The following is an 18,888-nucleotide window of genomic DNA, read 5'->3' as shown; positions in this document are numbered from 1 at the left end:
CAGCTGACCTCCAGCTGGAGCGGTTAAGGGCCAGGGCTTCCCAGTTCTCAGTGTCTATGCCAGAGCTTTTAAGGTTGACCTTGAGCCCATCTTTCAATCTCTTTTCCTGTCCTCCAACATTCCGTTTTCCGTTCTTGAGTTCGGAGTAGAGCAGCTTCTTTGGGAGACGGTGGTCGGGCATCCGGACAACATGGCCAGTCCAGCGGAGTTGGTGGCGGAGGACCATCGCTTCAATGCTGGTGGTCTTTGCTTCTTCCAGCACGCTGACGTTTGTCCGCTTGTCTTCCCAAGAAATTTGCAGGATTTTCCGGAGGCAGCGCTGAGGGAATCGTTCCAGGAGCTGCATGTGACGTCTGTAGACAGTCCACGTTTCGCAGGCATAGAGCAGGGTTGGGAGGACAATAGTTTTATAGAGAAGCACCTTGGTCTCCCTACGTATGTCCCGGTCCTCGAACACTCTCTGCTTCATTCGGAAAAATGCTGCGCTTGCAGAGCTCAGGCGGTGTTGTATTTCGGTGTCGATGTTGACTTTGGTGGAGAGGTGGCTGCCAAGGGAGTGGAAATGGTCCACATTTTCTAATGTGACACCATTAAGCTGTATCACTGGCATTGGAGAGGGGATGGCTGGTGACTGCTGGAAAAGCACTTTGGTTTTTTCAATGTTCAATGACAAGCCGAGCTTCTCGTATGCTTCTGCAAAGGTGTTTAGAGTGGCTTGTAGATCTTCTTCTGAATGTGCACAGACGACGTTGTCATCAGCATACTGGAGTTCTATAACAGATGTTGTTGTAACCTTGGTTTTGGCTTTCAGTCTGCTGAGGTTGAATAGCTTGCCATCTGTCCGGTAGATGGAGGATGGATGGCCTTTGGCGATTCCTTCTAACTCCAGGATTCTATTATTATTATTATTATTATTATTATTACTTGCCGTCCCCTGCCACACTTTGCTGTGGCCCAGTCTATATATATGTTTTGTGAGTGTGTATATGTGTATATATGTGTTTGCATAGATAGATAGATAGATAGATAGATAGATAGATAGATAGAGATAAAAATGTAATGTTCGTTGTGGGATTAACATAACTTAAAAACCACTGGACAAATTGACACCAAATTTGGACACAATACACCTATCAGGCCAATGAGTTTCCAACACCCCTAAAAACACACAAAAAACCCAGCAGAACGGACTTAAAACCCCCCAAAATAAACTATATATACATATACACATAAACTCATATACATATACACATGCACACATACATACAGACACACACACACATATATACACAAGCACACACAAATATACACGTATACATATACACCTATATACATATACACATACATACACATATAAACACACATATATGCATATACACAAGCACACACATATACACAATATACATATACACATATAAACACAGAAATATATATATATACACATGCACACTTACAAAAACACACACATATATATATACGCAAGCACACAAGTATACACATACATACACACATATACACAATATATATACATATACACATACACTCATATACATATACACATGCACATATACATACAGACAGACACACACACACACATATATCTATATATGCAAACACACATATATACAAAAATATATAGATTGTGTGTTCATATGTGTATTTATGTGTTGTATTGTGTGTTCATATGTGTATTTATGTGTTTATACATGTGTATATATTTATGTACTTTTTTGTTTATATGTGCATATGTATATTGTGTATATGTGTGTGCTTGTGTATATGTAAATATATGTGCATGTGGGCATGTGTATATTTGTGTGTGCTTGTGTATATATGTGTGTGTCTGTATGTATGTATGCGTGCATGTGTATATGTATATGAGTGTATGTGTATATGTATATATATGTATATATAGTTTATTTTGGGGGGTTTTAAGTCTGTTCTGCGTGTGTTTTAGGGATGATGGACACTCATTGGCCTGATAGGTGTCTTGTGTCCAAATTTGGTGTCAATTCTTCCAGAGGTTTTTGACTTATATTAATCCCACAAACGAACATTACATTTTTATTTATATAGATTACTAGCTGTGCCCTGCCACGCGTTGCTGTGGCCTATAGTAAAACTTATCAAAGTTGAGGTAGATATCTGGACTATTATGTGTGTGCAGCGGCGGGGGGAATGATGGAGCCTGGGGTTGTGTGTCTGTGTGCGGTGGCGGGGGTAGTGGGGTTGCGTGTGTGTGTGCGGCGGCGGGGGGAGTGATGGAGCGTGGGGTTGCGTGTGTGTGTGTGGCGGCGGGGGGAGTGATGGAGCGTGGGGTTGCGTGTGTGTGTGCGGCGGCGGGGGGAGTGATGGAGCGTGGGGTTGCGTGTGTGTGTGCGGCGGCGGTGGGAATGATGGAGCGTGGGGTTGCGTGTGTGTGTGTGCAGCGGCGGGGGGAGTGGGGTTGCGTGCGTGTGGCAGCGGAGGGAGTGATGGAGCGTGCAGTTGCGTGTGTGTGTGCGGCGACAGGGGGAGTGATGGAGCGTGGGGTTGCGTGCGTGTGAGTGGCGGCGGGGGGAGTGATGGAGCGTGGGGTTGCGTGCGTGTGAGTGGCGGCGGGGGGAGTGATGGAGCGTGGGGTTGCATGTGTGTGCGGCGGCAGGGGGAATGATGGAGTGTGGGGTTGCATGCGTGTGTGTGGCGGCGGGGGGAGTGATGGAGCGTGGGGTTGCGTGTGTGTGTACGGCGGCGGGGGGAGTGATGGAGCGTGGGGTTGCGTGTGTGTGTACGGTGGCAGGGGGAGTGATGGAGCATGGGGTTGTGTGTGTGCGTGCGGCAAGGGGTGTGTGTGTGCGGGAAGCGGCGCGGAGGGGCTTGGAGTGGGCATGGCTTCTGCAGAGTGAACGTTGGCCGGAAGGCTGTGTGCGCGCGCCAGGGAAGTTGCGGCTGGGCACCAATGCGCATGCTCAGTTGTTTTGCCGTTTTGTGAGTGTGTTGTTGTGTTGTTTTTCATTTTGAGTAGATATGTTTGTACCTTGTGGGTTGTGTTATGGGCATGGGAACTTTGGATAAGTTTCGTTGGGGGGTTTGTGAGTTTTGTTGTTTGGCCGTTTTGTGAGTGTGTTGTTGTGTTGTTTTTCATTTTGGGTAGATATGTTTGTACCTTGTGGGTTGTGTTATGGGCATGGGAATTTTGGTTAAGTTTCGTTGGGGGGTTGTGGAGTTTTGCTGTCCGGTTGAACCAACCTAACAGATTTATATATATAGATTATGAAGCAGAGAATGGTTGGCTTTGGGGGTCCCTTCCAACTCCAGGATTCTGGGGTTCCTGGGGAAGGAGGGTCCCTCTCACGCCCTTCTCTCGGTCCACAGAGGAAGTGATGGTGGGCTCCTCAGACCTGGTGCCCGGCGACTGCCTGGTGGTCCCTCCGGACGGGATGCTAGTCCCTTGCGATGCCGTCCTGCTGACCGGGGAGTGCATGGTCAATGAAAGCATGTTAACTGGTAAGAAGCTGTTTCCAAAAAAAAAAGGAAAGGAAAAAGCATTTGCAACAGGTTTAACAGCAACAGCCGTAGTTTAGCAGATGAGAAGCTTCGCATGGCCGGAGCAATTTACAGGGGCAGAGTCATGCTTTGAAACTTATAGAAAGAACTGCATTTTTGTATATAAAATTAGTGGCTATCTATGGAACTATCTGTCCCTTTGGAAACATCTTGTTCCCAGGTGAAGAGCGAAGTAGCAGTAGTTTAGCAGATAGGAAGCTCCTTGAGTGTTAGCAGTAGAGCCAATGAACTTCACCCATTACAGGAGCAGACTCCAGGTTTAAAAGCTATTGGAAGAACGCCATTACTAGATAGGGATGTCAGGGTCAGCTATCTGAAGGCATCTTGCCTCTCTCCATGCTCACAGGGCGAGAACAAAGTAGCAGCAGTTTAGCAGACCAGACGCTCCTTGAGTGTTAGCAGTAGAGCGAATGAGCTTCAGCAAAATACAGGTACAGACTCAAGCTTTAGAAGTTGTTGGAAGAACTACATTACTGTGTAGGAATGCTAGAGTCAACTATCCAACTATCTGGAGACATCTTGCCTCTCTCCATGCTCACAGGAGGAGAACAAAGCAGCAGGAAGCTTCTTGAGTGCCAGCAGTAGAGCCAATGAGCTTCAGCAAAATACAGGAGCAGAGTCAAGCTTTAAAAGTTATTGGGAGAACTATATTACTATGTAGGAATGTTAGAGTCAACTATCCAACTATCTGGAGACATCTTGCCTCTCTCCATGCTCACAGGGCGAGAACAAAGTAGCAGCAGTTTAGCAGACCAGATGCTCCTTGAGTGTTAGCAGTAGAGCAAATGAGCTTCAGCAAAATACAGGTACAGACTCAAGCTTTAGAAGTTGTTGGAAGAACTACATTACTTTGTAGGAATGTTAGAGTCAACTCTCCAACTATCTGGAGACATCTTGCCTCTCTCCATGCTCACAGGAGGAGAACAAAGCAGCAGGAAGCTTCTTGAGTGCCAGCAGTAGAGCCAATGAGCTTCAGCAAAATACAGGAGCAGAGTCAAGCTTTAAAAGTTATTGGGAGAACTATATTACTATGTAGGAATGTTAGAGTCAACTATCCAACTATCTGGAGACATCTTGCCTCTCTCCATGCTCACAGGGCGAGAACAAAGTAGCAGCAGTTTAGCAGACCAGATGCTCCTTGAGCGTTAGCAGTAGAGCGAATGAGCTTCAGCAAAATACAGGAGCAGAGTCAAGCTTTAAAAGTTATTGGAAGAACTACATTACTATGTAGGAATGTTAGAGTCAACTATCTGGAGACATCTTGCCTCTCTCCATGCTCACAGGGCGAGAACAAAGTAGCAGCAGTTTAGCAGACCAGACGCTCCTTGAGTGTTAGCAGTAGAGTGAATGAGCTTCAGCAAAATACAGGAACAGACTTAAGCTTTAGAAGTTGTTGGAAGAACTACATTACTGTGTAGGAATGTTAGAGTCAACTATCCAAGTATCTGGAGACATTTTGCCTCTCTCCATGCTCACAGGAGGAGAACAAAGCAGCAGGAAGCTTCTTGAGTGCCAGCAGTAGAGCCAATACAGGAGCAGAGTCAAGCTTTCAGCATGTCCAAATAGGAATGTTAGGGCCAACTCTCCAACTACCTGGAGACATCTTGCCTCTCTCCATGCTCACAGGAGGAGAACAAAATGGAATTAGTCCCTGAGGATTCTTAGTCAGAGAAAGAGAGGCAGGCAGGTAGGCCAACCAACTTATCTGCTGCCGATCAGTGTCCTCAATGAGGGCTACAAACATGTGTGGGACATGGTTGGCTCCCCATACAAAGGTGTTTTGTCTCCGCAGGGGAGAGCGTCCCCGCCATGAAGACCCCATTGCCCAGGGGCGGCCCGGCCTGCGCCACCTACTCCCCCGAGGAGCACAAGCGCCACACGCTCTTCTGCGGGACACACGTGCTCCAGGCCCGCTCCTACGGCGGGCCACACGTCCTGGCCCTGGTCACAAGGACAGGTGAGACCCCTCCCTGAACCCTCCTGACAGATGGCCATCCAGCCCCTTCTTTATAGTAACAATAATAATGATAATAGTATCCTAGAGTTGGGACTCCCTAAGGACCATAGAGTCCAACTTCCTTCTGCCATGAAGGAAGACAGAACCTGATCCCTCCCGACAGGTGGCCATCGAGCCTGTGCTTCCCAATAATAATAATAATAATAATAATAATAATAATAATAATAGACGTGCCTCCCTCTTTCTGGCCAGGCTTCTGCACAGCCAAAGGTGACCTCATCAGCTCCATTCTCTTCCCGAAACCGGTCTACTTCAAGTTCTATAAGGACGCGGCAAAGTTTGTGGGCTTCCTGGCAGTTCTGGGTGAGTGAGTCGAGGGCACTTTCGAACCATCTCTACAGAGGGCCTGCCTGTCCTGCTGATCTTAGCCTGCAAAGTAGAGGAGGGCTTTGTAAGACCCGCTTCGTACAACAACACCAAAGTGCTGCAGTGTTGTCTTCACTCGTATTCTCGCTTTGACGGCTCAGATCTCATCTGCTTTCTCTGTCTTCTTACAGCCGGGTTGGGAACGAGTTACAGCATTTTCATCCTAATTCGGAACAAGGTGAGCTGAATGAGCAGGGTTTCCTCCTCTGTTGCGGGTCCTATTCTTGTTTGCTTTGAGCATTGACTTGTCTCTTTTGACGGCAGGTCCCGGTGAGGCAGATTGTGACGCACGCACTGGACGTGGTGACGGTGGTGGTGCCCCCAGCTCTCCCGGCGGCCATGACGGTGGGCACCATCTATGCCCAGGGCCGCCTCCAACGTCGCGGAGTCTTCTGCGTCAGCCCACCACGCATCAACCTCTCTGGGAAGGTGCGCCTGGTCTGCTTCGACAAGGTGAGCACAAGGCATTTCCCAAAAAGCAGGTGAAAAAGAACTATAAAATAGCAGTAATCCAGATACAAAAGATCAGTAGTCCAAAATAGCAAGGTACATGAAATCAAGGAAGAACATAAACATCAATCCATAAGCAGGAACTTTTTCCAAGGCAAAACTCAGGAACATAGGAAAACTTTTGAATCATTGGAAGCTGAAGCGGGAATTGAATCTATGACAAAGTTGTCTGCTCTGAAGACACCAAGTAAACATCACTTAATTTAAATCCAAGCCTGCCTGACCAAGAAGCCATGAGATCATGCCTCTGATACCTGGGTGTCAAGGACTTCTTACAAAGTCTTTTTGACTGTCTAATTAATCTATTCTTCACTCCCTCTGTGCAGAGGCCTAATCTGATATCATGGGAAAACTCCCCCTCTGGTGAAGGCCGATTCCCAAGAGAAACAGACTTTTCCCCTGCTGTTAAGGAACGACCATTGAAATCCAAAACAACCTCTGTCTCACTCTGATCTAAGGCCTGCAATTCACCCTGGTCACACACAGACTCCTCAGCGGGGAACCCATCATCCCCCTCGTCTTCTGAGAAATCCCCAGCATCCTGCTGCTGAGCCCCAACACCTATCAATCCATTCTCTCCTATCCATGGCAAGTCCTTCCGCTCTCCTGTGAGCATGGAGAGAGACATCTGCCTGCTCTGAGTTAGCAAGTTAGATAGCTAGGCCCTCTGTGTTTACTTCCCAGTCTAGGTATGTAGTTCTTTGAATATAACCTTTTAACGCTTGACTTTGCTGCAGTAATTGCTAAAGCTCAATGGATATACTTCTGGCGCAAAAAGCTTCTGGTCTGGGCCTCTTTTGTTCTTCTCTGAGCATGGAGTATGGAGAGAGGCAAGGTGTCTCCCGAGAGATAGGTGCATAGATGTGCAGTTATTTGAATATAACTTCTAAAAGCTCAACTCTGCTGCTGTAATTGCTGAAGCTGAACGGCTCTTCTGCTGCACCTGTGAGCATGGAGAGAGGCAAGGTGTCTCCTGAGAGATAGGTAGGTCAATAGATAGACCCTTTCCTTTCTAGATATATAGTTATTTGAGTATAATTTTTAAAGCTTGATTCAGCTGCTGTAATTGCTGAAGCTGAACAGCTCTTCTGCTGCACCTGTGAGCATGGAGAGAGGCAAGGTGTCTGCTATGAGTGAGTGAGCGTGTGAGATTGTTAAGCTCTGTGTGCTTCCATTATGCCCTCTCCTTCCTTCCAGACAGGGACCTTGACAGAAGATGGACTGGACGTCTGGGGGGTGGTCCCAGTGGAGGAGGCATCCTTCTTGCCGCTGGAGCCAGACCTGCGCCGCCTGCCCCCAGGATTCCTGCTCCACTGCCTGGCCTCCTGCCATGCCCTCGCCCTGCTCGGTGGGCAGCCTGTCGGGGACCCCGTTGACCTCCGCATGCTCGAGTCCACCGGATGGGTGAGCCCCTCAACTTGATTCTGTAGCAGGCATGGGCCAACTTTGGTCCTTCCTCTAGGTGTTTTGGACTTCAACTCCCACAGTTCGGCTGTTAAGAATTGTGGGAGTTGGAGTCCAAAACTCCTGGAGGGCCCGTGCCTGCTTTAAAGCGATCCCCGAGCATTTTCTCAGAGACCCTGTTCGGGCACCAGAAGATGTTGACGCACAGTGCCTCCAATATCTCTAGTCCTTCTTACTTCCCAGTTGAAGACTTGAGGTGAAGTCCAAAACATCTGGAGGGAGGGCTGAAGTTGGCCCTGGCCTGATCTGTCGATCTATAAAATACGTACAGGGTGCCACCTCTCCTTCTTTCCTTCCTGGGATATTGCCCTGGGAGAGCTCAGAGCTCGCTCAAACTCATCACGCTGTCCTAGATCCTTAAGTTTACCTTATAGAGAGCCTTTGAAGACATGCAAATATCTAAAGAAATCCTTAAATATTGCAGAGTGTTTACTAAATGCATTTCCCTCAGAGCTGCTAAGAGGCAGATTGTTCAGAATCTCTTATTCCAAAGACTATGTCCCTGTGAAGCTGATGAAGTCGAAACAATAGGACACAATAGGCGACTCATTGCGGTTTACAACACTTAAAAACAGTATTCAGTTTAAAACATAAAACACATATACAATACAAATTATTGGGCCACCAATAATAATCCATGCATCTCGTAACTGAAATCGCAATCCAAAATTCGTCGTCCATGATTACCAGTCCTTTAGTCATCAAAATTCGTTGCAACGGATTAACCGAATGCTTGTTTAAACATCCATGTCTTCAATCTCTTCCGAAACACCATCAGCGAGGAGGCTGATCGTACCTCTATAGGGAGGGTGTTCCAAAGCCGGGGGGCCACCACAGAAAAGGCCCTGTCTCTCGTTCCCGCCAGCCGCACTTGTGAAGCCGGCGGGATAAAGAGCAGGGACTCTCCAGAAGATCTTAGGGTCCTGGTGGGCTGATAGGCTGAGATACGTTCGGATAGATAAGTTGGGCCAGAACCGTTTTGGGCTTTAAAGGCCAACGCCAGCACTTTGAATTGAGCCCGGTAGCAGATCGGCAGCCAGTGGAGCTGGTGCAGCAGAGGAGTTGTGTGCTCCCTGCGCCCCGCTCCTGTTAGTACCATGGCTGCCGCCCGTTGGACTAATTGGAGCTTCCGGGCTGTCTTCAAAGGCAACCCCACGTAGAGAGCGTTGCAGTAGTCAAGGCGGGATGTAACCAGAGCGTGGACTACCGTGGCTAAGTCATCCCCTGCAGTGGATTGCGAGATATCTCTTGGAGGACAAGTGCCACAGGGTGACAGTACAGCTTTCGGAACCTTCTAGAAGATAAAATAGACATTTTAGTCCCCGGCTAGCCCCGCCCACCCCTTCGAGTATATATAGCCCATAGGCGGGGCTAGCCACCAGTTCTCTTCCGCCGCAAAGCAGCCAGAAGGTGGGACATGACACTCGAGGGGAGGTCGGGCAGGAATGTGTGAATTCACAGGTGACTACTCAGGAAACTACGGTTACAGGTAAGCAGGGCCGTAGCCAGAAAAAAAATTCGGGAGGGGTTGAAATTTTCAGAGTGGGGTTTTTGAAAATTTCACGGGGGGGGGGGGGTTGAAACCTGCCTCCTAGCTCACTCTAAAGCAAAGAGCACATCAGGGGGCAGAGCAGCCTTCAATAGCCTGCAGCTCCGCCCTTGTCAACCACCTCCACCAAGTCTGGCCTCCTGAATGAGAGCATTCAACATCCCCCCCCCCCCAACTTGGTTGCATCACTACTGTTCTGTCGCGCGCTGGGCCTGTAAATAATTGTCTTTAGAACAGGACGTGCAACCTTTGCCCAGTGGGAAGCCAGGGGGCCTAAAGAGAAGTTCTCAGAGGTTTCCACCACAAACAGTCTTTAGATGGCTTGAAAAGTACAACAAAGTTTTTTATTAATGAACAATCAAACAGAAACTTCTCTTGTTTTCAGTAAAGTTAAGCAAATGATTCCAAGCTTTTAGACAACTGGTGAATTCCTAATCTTGCCCACGAAGGCAACTGTCTTCAATAACTTCTTCTTTAAAGGAAAATCCCCTTTTTAACTTCTCCCAAGCTGACTGTAATCTAACCCTTACTGATGTGGACTCTGCTACCAGGTCGAACTGCGTCTCGAACGTCGAGTGGACCTACCAGCAAGGCAGTAGATGTTCTCCAGCTGGAGTTCTTTGGTCTTTAGGGCTGTTTTCCTGGAAATTCTTTGGAGACTCTTAAGACCTTCCCCCCCCCCCCCCCCCCCCCGGAAGGTCTTAAGGGTTGAAGCTTTTGTACAGGGGAGGCTTGCACACATCCTATACATAAGCTTACCTTGCTGAGACTAACTAAAAATGGCTCCCTTCCCTTCTCAATTGCCCTGAGCAAGGGGCGGGACCAAAACTTAACAATGATGGGCAGGTGACTTGCCCTATGACTGCAACCAAAGGAAGCTACCTATCTGCAGAGTCCCTGAAACCTAGGACTGCAAGCAAACATTTAATACAAAGCAAATAAAGTTGGAGCTCCTGGTACAGCTGTGCCAGAACAACTACATTGGCTATTGCTGCAAGTAATGACAGTGTGAATAAATTGCTAATATTTGCTTGAGATAGTGCTTGCAGTTCTGGAGGGACTCTTGATTTATTGCATCTCATAGACTTAGAAGCATGGGGATTGGGTTAACCAGTTAAAATTCATGAGTAAACCAGGTTTTTAAAAAAAATCTGAAACATTTCTGGGGGGGCGGTTGAACCCCTAAACCCCCCCCCCCCTCGCTACAGGCCTGCAGGTAAGCAACCTATAATTTCCTGCCGTAGTCAACTGTGAATACGCACATATGGTAGACTAGCGTGCTATAAATCCTGGCTGGTGGGCGTCATCCCACCGCAGAGAAGAGGACTGCCCTTCCAAAAGAAACACCCCTTGAAAAGAAGCAGGGAAGCTGAGGGATGATTTATTGTTGCCACCAATTTGAAAGGAACCAGTATTCAGGAGATTTTACCCCAGTTCCCAATTTTAAAAAAAACTAGCCGATTTGCAATAGAGGTTGCCGATTAGGAACCAAATCTACCATCAAGTTGGAAGGGAGGCTGTTCAATTGCACCTCCTCCTTTATTAAGAAAGTAATAACTTAGTAGTAATTACACTGTATATATTGTAGCGTGACTGGAGAGAAGAATGTAGATTTATTTGGTTACTTTTCCCTGCGTTTCTGCCACCACGTGAGGTAAGTTGTAATATTGTGAGAAATGGCACTTTGTACCCAGAATAGACGGAGCTGAGGCAATCTTCAAATAAAAGTTAACAATTTCATTAAGTACACAGCGTGTGGTTGCAAGACGTAACTTTTCCTTGTTGCACTTGGAATAATACTTGTAACTTTAACAGTTCATTCTTTCAAGTAACACAGTATCTTTCTGACGTAGAGCACTTGTTTCAGACAAAGTTTCCATACAGGGATGTTTCCCTTAGTTGATCCTTCCTAGATCAAATACTAAGCAACCTATTCTTTAGCCTCTCCTTAGACTAAAGAATACCAGCTATGTTTCACCATTTGGCTGCACTAGCCTGAGAAACTTCCAATAGCCAAACCCAGCTTTTCAAAGCCTCAAAGTTTTGCTTCACAAGTCACTCCACCACCTTTCCTTTCCTTCTCTCCCAACTCCTAACTCCTCACTCCTCTGAACCCAACTCCTGACTGCTCACTCCTCCAAACCTAAACCCTAACTGATTTTTTAACTGTCGTTTTTTTCAAACTCTCCCCTCTAAGCTCCTCCCACTTCCCTCTCTCCTGCATCGGTCTCCATGGCAACGCACATGGAGGACTCCTCTGACTTAGGCCGCTCCAGCCTTACTGCAGCCAATCTAAACACGAATACAGTTAAAATCATACAACTCCTGTACACCCCTCTTGGAGGAGACGTCCAATTTGTAGTGGGACACAAAGCTAAGCGGCGAGACTGAGAAAGAAACTAACCTCTGATAGAGGCATTACCTGGAATCATGTGCATCTGTTTTGCATCATGAACTTCTTCTGTTGTTATTGTTTCCTTCCTTCCAGACGCAGGAAGAGGCGGAAGGGCCAGAAGCAGAGACCCAGGTGTCCCTCCTTTTCCGCACCAAAGCCCTGGCGGTGATGAGCCCCCCGAAAGCGCAGGAGGAGACGGAGGAGGTGCTCGGCAAGGTCAGACCCCCCCCCCCAAGGCACCCCTCCTTGTGCACTCTGCAGATTAAACGATTGCATTCCTCATCTCTAGATTGGGATATAAACACTAGAGATGAATGGGACACTGAGCCTGACCCCCGTTGCATTTCCCCTTCTCTCCCCAGAAGCACCGCTCCCCACCGCTGGCCCTGTTGCGCCGCTTCCCCTTCTCTTCCGCGTTGCAGAGAATGAGCGTTCTGGTCAAGCGCCCGGCCGAGGAGGAGGGCCCTGCGCGGGCCTACATGAAGGGCGCCCCCGAGACCGTGGCCAGCCTCTGCCTCCCGGAGTCAGGTCAGGAGAGGGAAGGCCTAGGAGAAGATGGGTGGCCATCTGTTGGGAGGGCTTTGATTGTGCCTCCCTTCCTGGCAGGAAGCGGGGTGGGCTGGATGGCCTTTAGGGGCTTCTTCCAATGCTAGGATTGTATTATTATTATTATTTATGGTTGTATTGTAATATTATTGTATTATTATTAATATTAAGCTGAGGCTAGATGGCCATCTGTTGGGAGGGCTTTGATTGTGCCTCCCTTCCTGGCAGGAAGCAGGGTGGGCTGGATGGCCTTTAGGGGCCTCTTCCAATGCTAGGATTGTATTATTATGACTACTATTATTTATTATTGTTGTTGTATTGTAATATTATTGTATTATTATTAATATTACGCTGAGGCTAGGTTGCCATCTGGTGGGAGGGCTTTGATTATGCCTCCCTACCTGGCAGGAAGCGGGGTGGGCTGGATGGCCTTTAGGGGTCTCTTCCAATCCTAGGATTGTATTATTATTATTATTATTATTAATGGTTGTATTGTAATATTATTGTAATTATTAATATTAAGCTGAGGCTAAATGGCCATCTGGTGGGAGGGCTTTGATTGTGCCTTCCTGCCTGGCATTAAGATAGCTGGACTTGGATGATCTTTTGAAGTCCCTTCCAACCCTAGGATTGTATTATTATTGTTGTATTGTAATATTATAATATTATTAATATTAAGAGGCTGGCTGGCCATCTGCCGGGAGGGCTTTGATGCCTGGCAGGAAAGGGGCTGGACTGGTTGGTCTTTAGGGGTCCCTTCTAACCTTAGGATTCTGTTATTGTTATTGTTGTTGATGTTGTTAAGCAGAGGCTGGATAACTTTTAGGGTTTCTTCCAACTCTAAGATTCTATCATCATCAACATCATATTATTATTATTATTATTATTATACCTTATTATTATTATTATTATTACTATTAAGCAGAGGCTGGCTGGCCATCTGTCGGGAGGGCTTTGATTGTGCCTCCTTTCCTGGCAGGAAGGTGGCTGGGCTGGATGACCTTTGGGGTCCCTTCCAATGCTAGGACTGTATAATAATAATAATAATAATAATAATAATTTATTGTTATTGCTGTATTGTAATATTATTCTATAATAATAATAGTAATAATCATTATTATTATTATTATTATTAAGCAGAGGCTGGCTGGCCTTCTGTCAGGAGGGCTTTGATTGTGCCTTCCTTCCTGGCAGGAAGGGGGCTGGGCTGGATGACCTTTAGGGGTCCCTTCCAATGCCAGGATTGTATTATGATTGCTATTATTTATTGTTATTGCTGTATTGTAATATATAATAATAATAATAATAATAATAATAATAATAATAATAATAGTAATAATCATATTATTATTATTATTAAGGAGAGGCTGGCTGGCATCTGTCAGGAGGGCTTTGATTGTGCCTTCCTTCCTGGCAGGAAGGGGGCTGGGCTGGATAACCTTTAGGGGTCCCTTCCAATGCTAGGATTGTATTATTATTATTATTATTATTATTATTATTATTTGTTATTGCTGAATTGTAATATTATTCTATAATTATAATAGTAATAATAATAGTAATAATACTAGTAATAGTATTATTATTATTATTATTATTATTAAGCAGAGGCTGGCTAGCCATCTGTCAGGAGGGCTTTGATTGTGCCTCCCTTCCTGGCAGGAAGGGGGTGGGCTGGATGACCTTTAGGGGTCCCTTCCAATGCTAGGATTGTATTATTATTATTATTATTATTAGTTATTGCTATTGCTTTATTGTAATATTATATAATAATAGTAATAATCATATTATTATTATTATTATTATTATTAAGCAGAGGCTGGCTGTCCATCTGTCGGGAGGGCTTTGATTGTGCCTCCCTTCCTGGCAGGAAGGGGGCTGGGCTGGATGACCGTTAGGGGTCCCTTCCAATGCTAGGATTGTATTATTATTATTATTATTATTATTATTTATTGTTATTGCTGTATTGCAATATTATTCTATAATAATAATAATAGTAATAATCATATTATTATTATTAATATTATTATTTTTAAGCAGAGGCCTGCTGGCCATCTGTCAGGAGGGCTTTGACTGTGCCTTCCTTCCTGGGGGCTGGACTGGATGGCCTTTATGGGGTCCCATGACCCGAGGACTCCCTCCCCAAACAAACCTGAACTTCATGTCCCACTGACCCACATCTTTGGGCATTTGGTGGGCAAATGGGCAATCCCGTTCCCGTCCTCTTTCCCGACTGGGGGGACAAGAGTTGAGGGTCAGTTTCGCTTTCCTCCTTCTGGCAGCGTACTTCCTTCCCTTCTTTCTTCTCCTTCTTGCTCTGCAGTCCCGGCCGATTTCTCCCAGACGCTGCACCATTATGCCAGCGACGGTTTCCGCGTGCTGGGCCTGGCGTACAAACCCATGGTGGCCGTCCAGACCTTCGAGGAGGCCCAGGAGGTGACCAGGTGACCGGTGGTTCTTGGCGGCCCTTTTTTTCTCCCCTCCCTCCTTCTCTTCTTTCCTTCCCTTTCTCCTCCTTGGAGGCCTTGCAAGCCACAGCTTTCTCCTCTCGGCAGGGAGTCGGTGGAGAGCGGCATGGTCTTCTTGGGCCTCCTGGTGATGAAGAACGTTCTCAAGCCGGAGACGGCACCCGTCATCGACTTGCTCCGCAGAGCTGAGATCCGGACCGTCATGGTCACTGGTGAGGAAGGAAGGAAGGAAGGAAAGAAGGAAGGAAGGAGGGAAAAAGGGGGCTACCTTCCAACGGCACCCAAGAGGGCAATCTGAAGATGGACAGAAGAGGAAGGGGTTCTTAGAACATAGATAGATAAATAGGGTGGGTGGGTCGGTGAATGGATGGAAAGATGGATAGCTAGATAGACTGAATAGACAGATAGATGATGGATGGATAGGTAGATAAGACAAATAGATAAACAGATAGGTGGACGGAGGGATGGAACGATGGCTGAATGGATAAATAAATAGGGTGGATGGATGAAGGATGGATAGATAGACTGAATAGACAGATAGATAGATAATAGATGGATGGATGGATAGATAGATAGATAAGATAGGGTGGGTAGGTAAATGGATGGATGGAAGGGTGGGTGGAAAGGATAGCTAGATAGACTAGATAGATAATGAATGGATGGATGGATAGACGAATAGATAAATAGGTAGATGGAGGGATGGAATGATGGATGGATAGGTTGGGTGGATGGATGAATGGATGAAGAATGGATGGATAGGTGAATAGAAGGATTGATAGATAGATAGACTGAATGGACAAACAGGTAGGTAGGTAGGTAGGTAGGTAGGATGGGTAGGTAGATAAGGGATGGATGGATGGATGGATAGATAGGTAGGTAGGTAGGTAGGTAGGTAGGGTTGGTGGATGGGTGGATAGAATGGGTCGGTTGGTGGATGGATGGGTGGATGGATGGATAGATAGATAGATAGATAGATAGATAGATAGATAGATAGATAGATAGTGTTGGTGGATGGATGGATGGATGGATGGATGGATAGATAGATTAATTGACTGAATGGATGGATGGATAGGTAGATAATGGATCGATGGATGGATAGATAGAATGGGTTGGTGGATGGATGTATAGATGAATGGATAGGTAGGTAGATAATGGATAGGTAGATAGATAGGTTTGGTGGATAGATGGGTAGATAATGGGTTGATAGATAGGGTTGGTGGATGGATGGATGGATGGGTGGATAGATGGATGGATAGAATGGGTTGGTGGATGGATGGGTGGATAATGGATGGATGGGTGGATGGATAGATAGAATGGGTTGGTGGATGGATGAATGGATGGATAGATAGATAGATAGATAGAATGGATGGATAGGTAGATAATGGATCGATGGATAGATGGATGGATGGATAGAATGGGTTGGTGGACGGATGTATAGATGAATATCCATTCATCTATACATCCGTCCACCAACCCATTCTATCCATAGAATGGGTAGGTAGATAATGGAAAGATAGATAGATAGATAGATAGATAGATAGATAGATAGATAGATAGATAGATAGATAGATAGATAGGTTTGGTAGATCGATGGATAGATAATGGATGGATAGATAGATTGATAGGTAGATAGATAGATAGATAGATAGATAGATAGATAGATAGATAGATAGACTGAATGGATGGATGGATGGATGGATGGATGGATGGATGGATGGATGGATGGATAGATGGATGGATAGGTAGGTAGGTAGGTAGATAGATAGATAGATAGATAGATAGATAGATAGATAGATAGATAGATAGATAGATAGATAGATAGACAGATTTGGTGGATGGATGGATGGGTAGATAATGGATGGATGAATAGATTGATTGATTGATTGATTGACTGAATTGATGGATGCATAGGTAGATAATGGATGGATGGATGGATGGATTGGTGGATGGATGGATAGATGGATAGGTAGGTAGATAATGGATGGATGGATGGATGGATGGATAGATAGATAGATAGATACGGTGGGTTGATGTATGGATGGGTGGATAGTACTAGGCCTCTATTAATCAATATTTCATATATAAGGGATTAATCTATAGTGCTGGTCATAGTAATAAATAAAAATATATGTAAATATATAGTGTCTAATATATACACACACTCACATATATAAAGTAATCATATTTTGAAGCATTAGGACGAATAGGATTTTAATTTGTCGATTCAAAATAGGACTTAATTTTTAAGAACTAATATGATAGAAGCTGGGTTTTGTGACTGGAGGGGGACCCGATCGAGGGCCGTTGGGCGCCTTCATGCCATTCTCTGTGTCTGTCGCAGGGGACAACATGTTGACTGCGGTGAATGTGGCCAAGAGCAGCCGGATGGTGGAGCCCCGGGAGAAGGTGGTCTTTGTGAACGCTGTGGCCCCCAGCCGTGGGAAACCAGCCACCCTGCGCTTCCTGCCTTCTGAGCAGCGCCCCCAGGTCAGCCGCTTCCTCTGAGTCTCGACTCCTACGGAGGGTGATAGGGGTAGGACTGGGGTCGCTCTGCTTCTACCCTTCAGGTCAGCTCCTTCCTCTGGGTTCCGACCCCTCTGGAGGGTGATAGGGGCAGTGTTGGGGTTGTCCCACTTCTGCAGGAAGAGAGGGGTGTGCGAAGGGCACGACTGGAGGAACGAGGCACGACTCTGTCATTCCAGGGCTCCTACCAGAATGAGGGCAGCGGCAGTACCTGTTTCCCGGAGGAGCCCCGCTGCCACCTGGCCCTCAACGGGAAGTCCTTCGCTGTGGCTTGTGAACACTTCCCGGATCTCCTGCCAAAGGTCAGGCTTTGGGGACGGGGGGGCGGGGCATGGGAAGGATGCAGTGTACTGCAGAAAATTTATTTATATAACAATGACAACAAATACAAGAGAAAATAAACAAAATACAGCAATAACAACAAACGGAACTATTCCTCCTTCTCAACACCTGTGAACTCAACACCTAGTACTTCTGTCACCACTTACTTCGATACTTATATAATACCTACCCTTGTAAATTCCTTAGAATATTATTATTATTATTATTATTATTATTATTATTATTATTATTATTATATCCATGTTTGTAAGACTGTAGGATCTATATAGCAATATTAAATAATCACTCACAAGCCGGTTTTGCTTTGAAATGGATATATTGCTTGTATCTCTGCAGCAAAGAAAGACACTACTGACTTTTTCCCACCACCACTTCCTTTTATACACCTTTGCTGCCCATCTCCCCCTCTTCTCCATTTCCTTATTAGAACTTGCTGCTTCACAACTTCCATATCATGGTTTCCAGAGTCCTCTGCTGGCTTCAGAATGTCACAGAGAGAGAATTGATTCAGTCAGGATGTCATGGAGGAAATTTGTGATGTCTTCATGCCGTCAGAAATTGACTCCTGACACCGTTTCAGATAGGAATACAGACACAGATGCAGGGCCTCTGAACCTCAAGGCAAGCACAGGAGCTGGAATCATCCTCTGTAGATGAGGAGTCTTTGTGAAGACTAATTGATGAGAAACTCTCATGGGAAAGCACCTGGTGATACTGACCTATGCAAGGAAGCACACTTGCAGATTAGAGCAGATAGCTTCGTAGATCAACATGGCTTTGTGAGAAGCAGAAATTTCAGGGCAAACGTAATGCTTTCATGTCTGTTTATTAGGAGCCAACGGGCACTCAGTTCAGGCAACGTGGCTTTCAAGCACAGCTAGGCCTGAGCTCTCTGGTTTCAAGCCTTGGTTTTGGATTCAAGTATCTTGGGAGTTCTCCGTGTTTATGTTTTGTATTCTTGTTCAAGTTTTGCTTATGGACTTTGAGGAGGACATAAACCATATTTAGGGGTTTCTAGGGTGCTTCAGACATGTAGGCCACATAGGAACATTGCAAGGGGCCTGGGGCTAATGTGCTGTGCTTGGTACTTAGTAAACAGGATATTGACCAAGACAGGCTTCCTCCAGTATAGCTAACTGCTTGACCACAAAGGTATATATTACCC

General features: G+C 46.0%; 1 protein-coding gene across 2 annotated transcripts in view; it reads left to right on the top strand.

Annotated features, from left to right (window-relative positions):
• The window catches only part of ATP13A2 (ATPase cation transporting 13A2), a 59,331-nt gene that overhangs the window by 34,955 nt on the left and 5,488 nt on the right, over positions 1–18,888 (top strand). For both annotated transcript variants that reach the window (XM_067472717.1, XM_060758832.2), the window contains exons 11-22: positions 3,355–3,486; positions 5,339–5,503; positions 5,756–5,866; positions 6,061–6,107; positions 6,194–6,382; positions 7,637–7,843; positions 11,941–12,063; positions 12,210–12,375; positions 14,714–14,834; positions 14,946–15,070; positions 17,200–17,345; positions 17,561–17,683. In XM_067472717.1, coding sequence (XP_067328818.1) covers positions 3,355–3,486; positions 5,339–5,503; positions 5,756–5,866; positions 6,061–6,107; positions 6,194–6,382; positions 7,637–7,843; positions 11,941–12,063; positions 12,210–12,375; positions 14,714–14,834; positions 14,946–15,070; positions 17,200–17,345; positions 17,561–17,683 — 1,655 coding nt within the window. The remainder of the gene's footprint in view (positions 1–3,354; positions 3,487–5,338; positions 5,504–5,755; positions 5,867–6,060; positions 6,108–6,193; positions 6,383–7,636; positions 7,844–11,940; positions 12,064–12,209; positions 12,376–14,713; positions 14,835–14,945; positions 15,071–17,199; positions 17,346–17,560; positions 17,684–18,888) is intronic.

This window comes from Anolis sagrei, chromosome 13 (assembly GCF_037176765.1).
Source record: "Anolis sagrei isolate rAnoSag1 chromosome 13, rAnoSag1.mat, whole genome shotgun sequence".
In the NCBI taxonomy this organism is placed as follows: domain Eukaryota; kingdom Metazoa; phylum Chordata; class Lepidosauria; order Squamata; family Dactyloidae; genus Anolis; species Anolis sagrei.
Note: the sequence above shows the minus strand (reverse complement) of the source record. Positions and strands in the feature narration are given on the sequence as shown.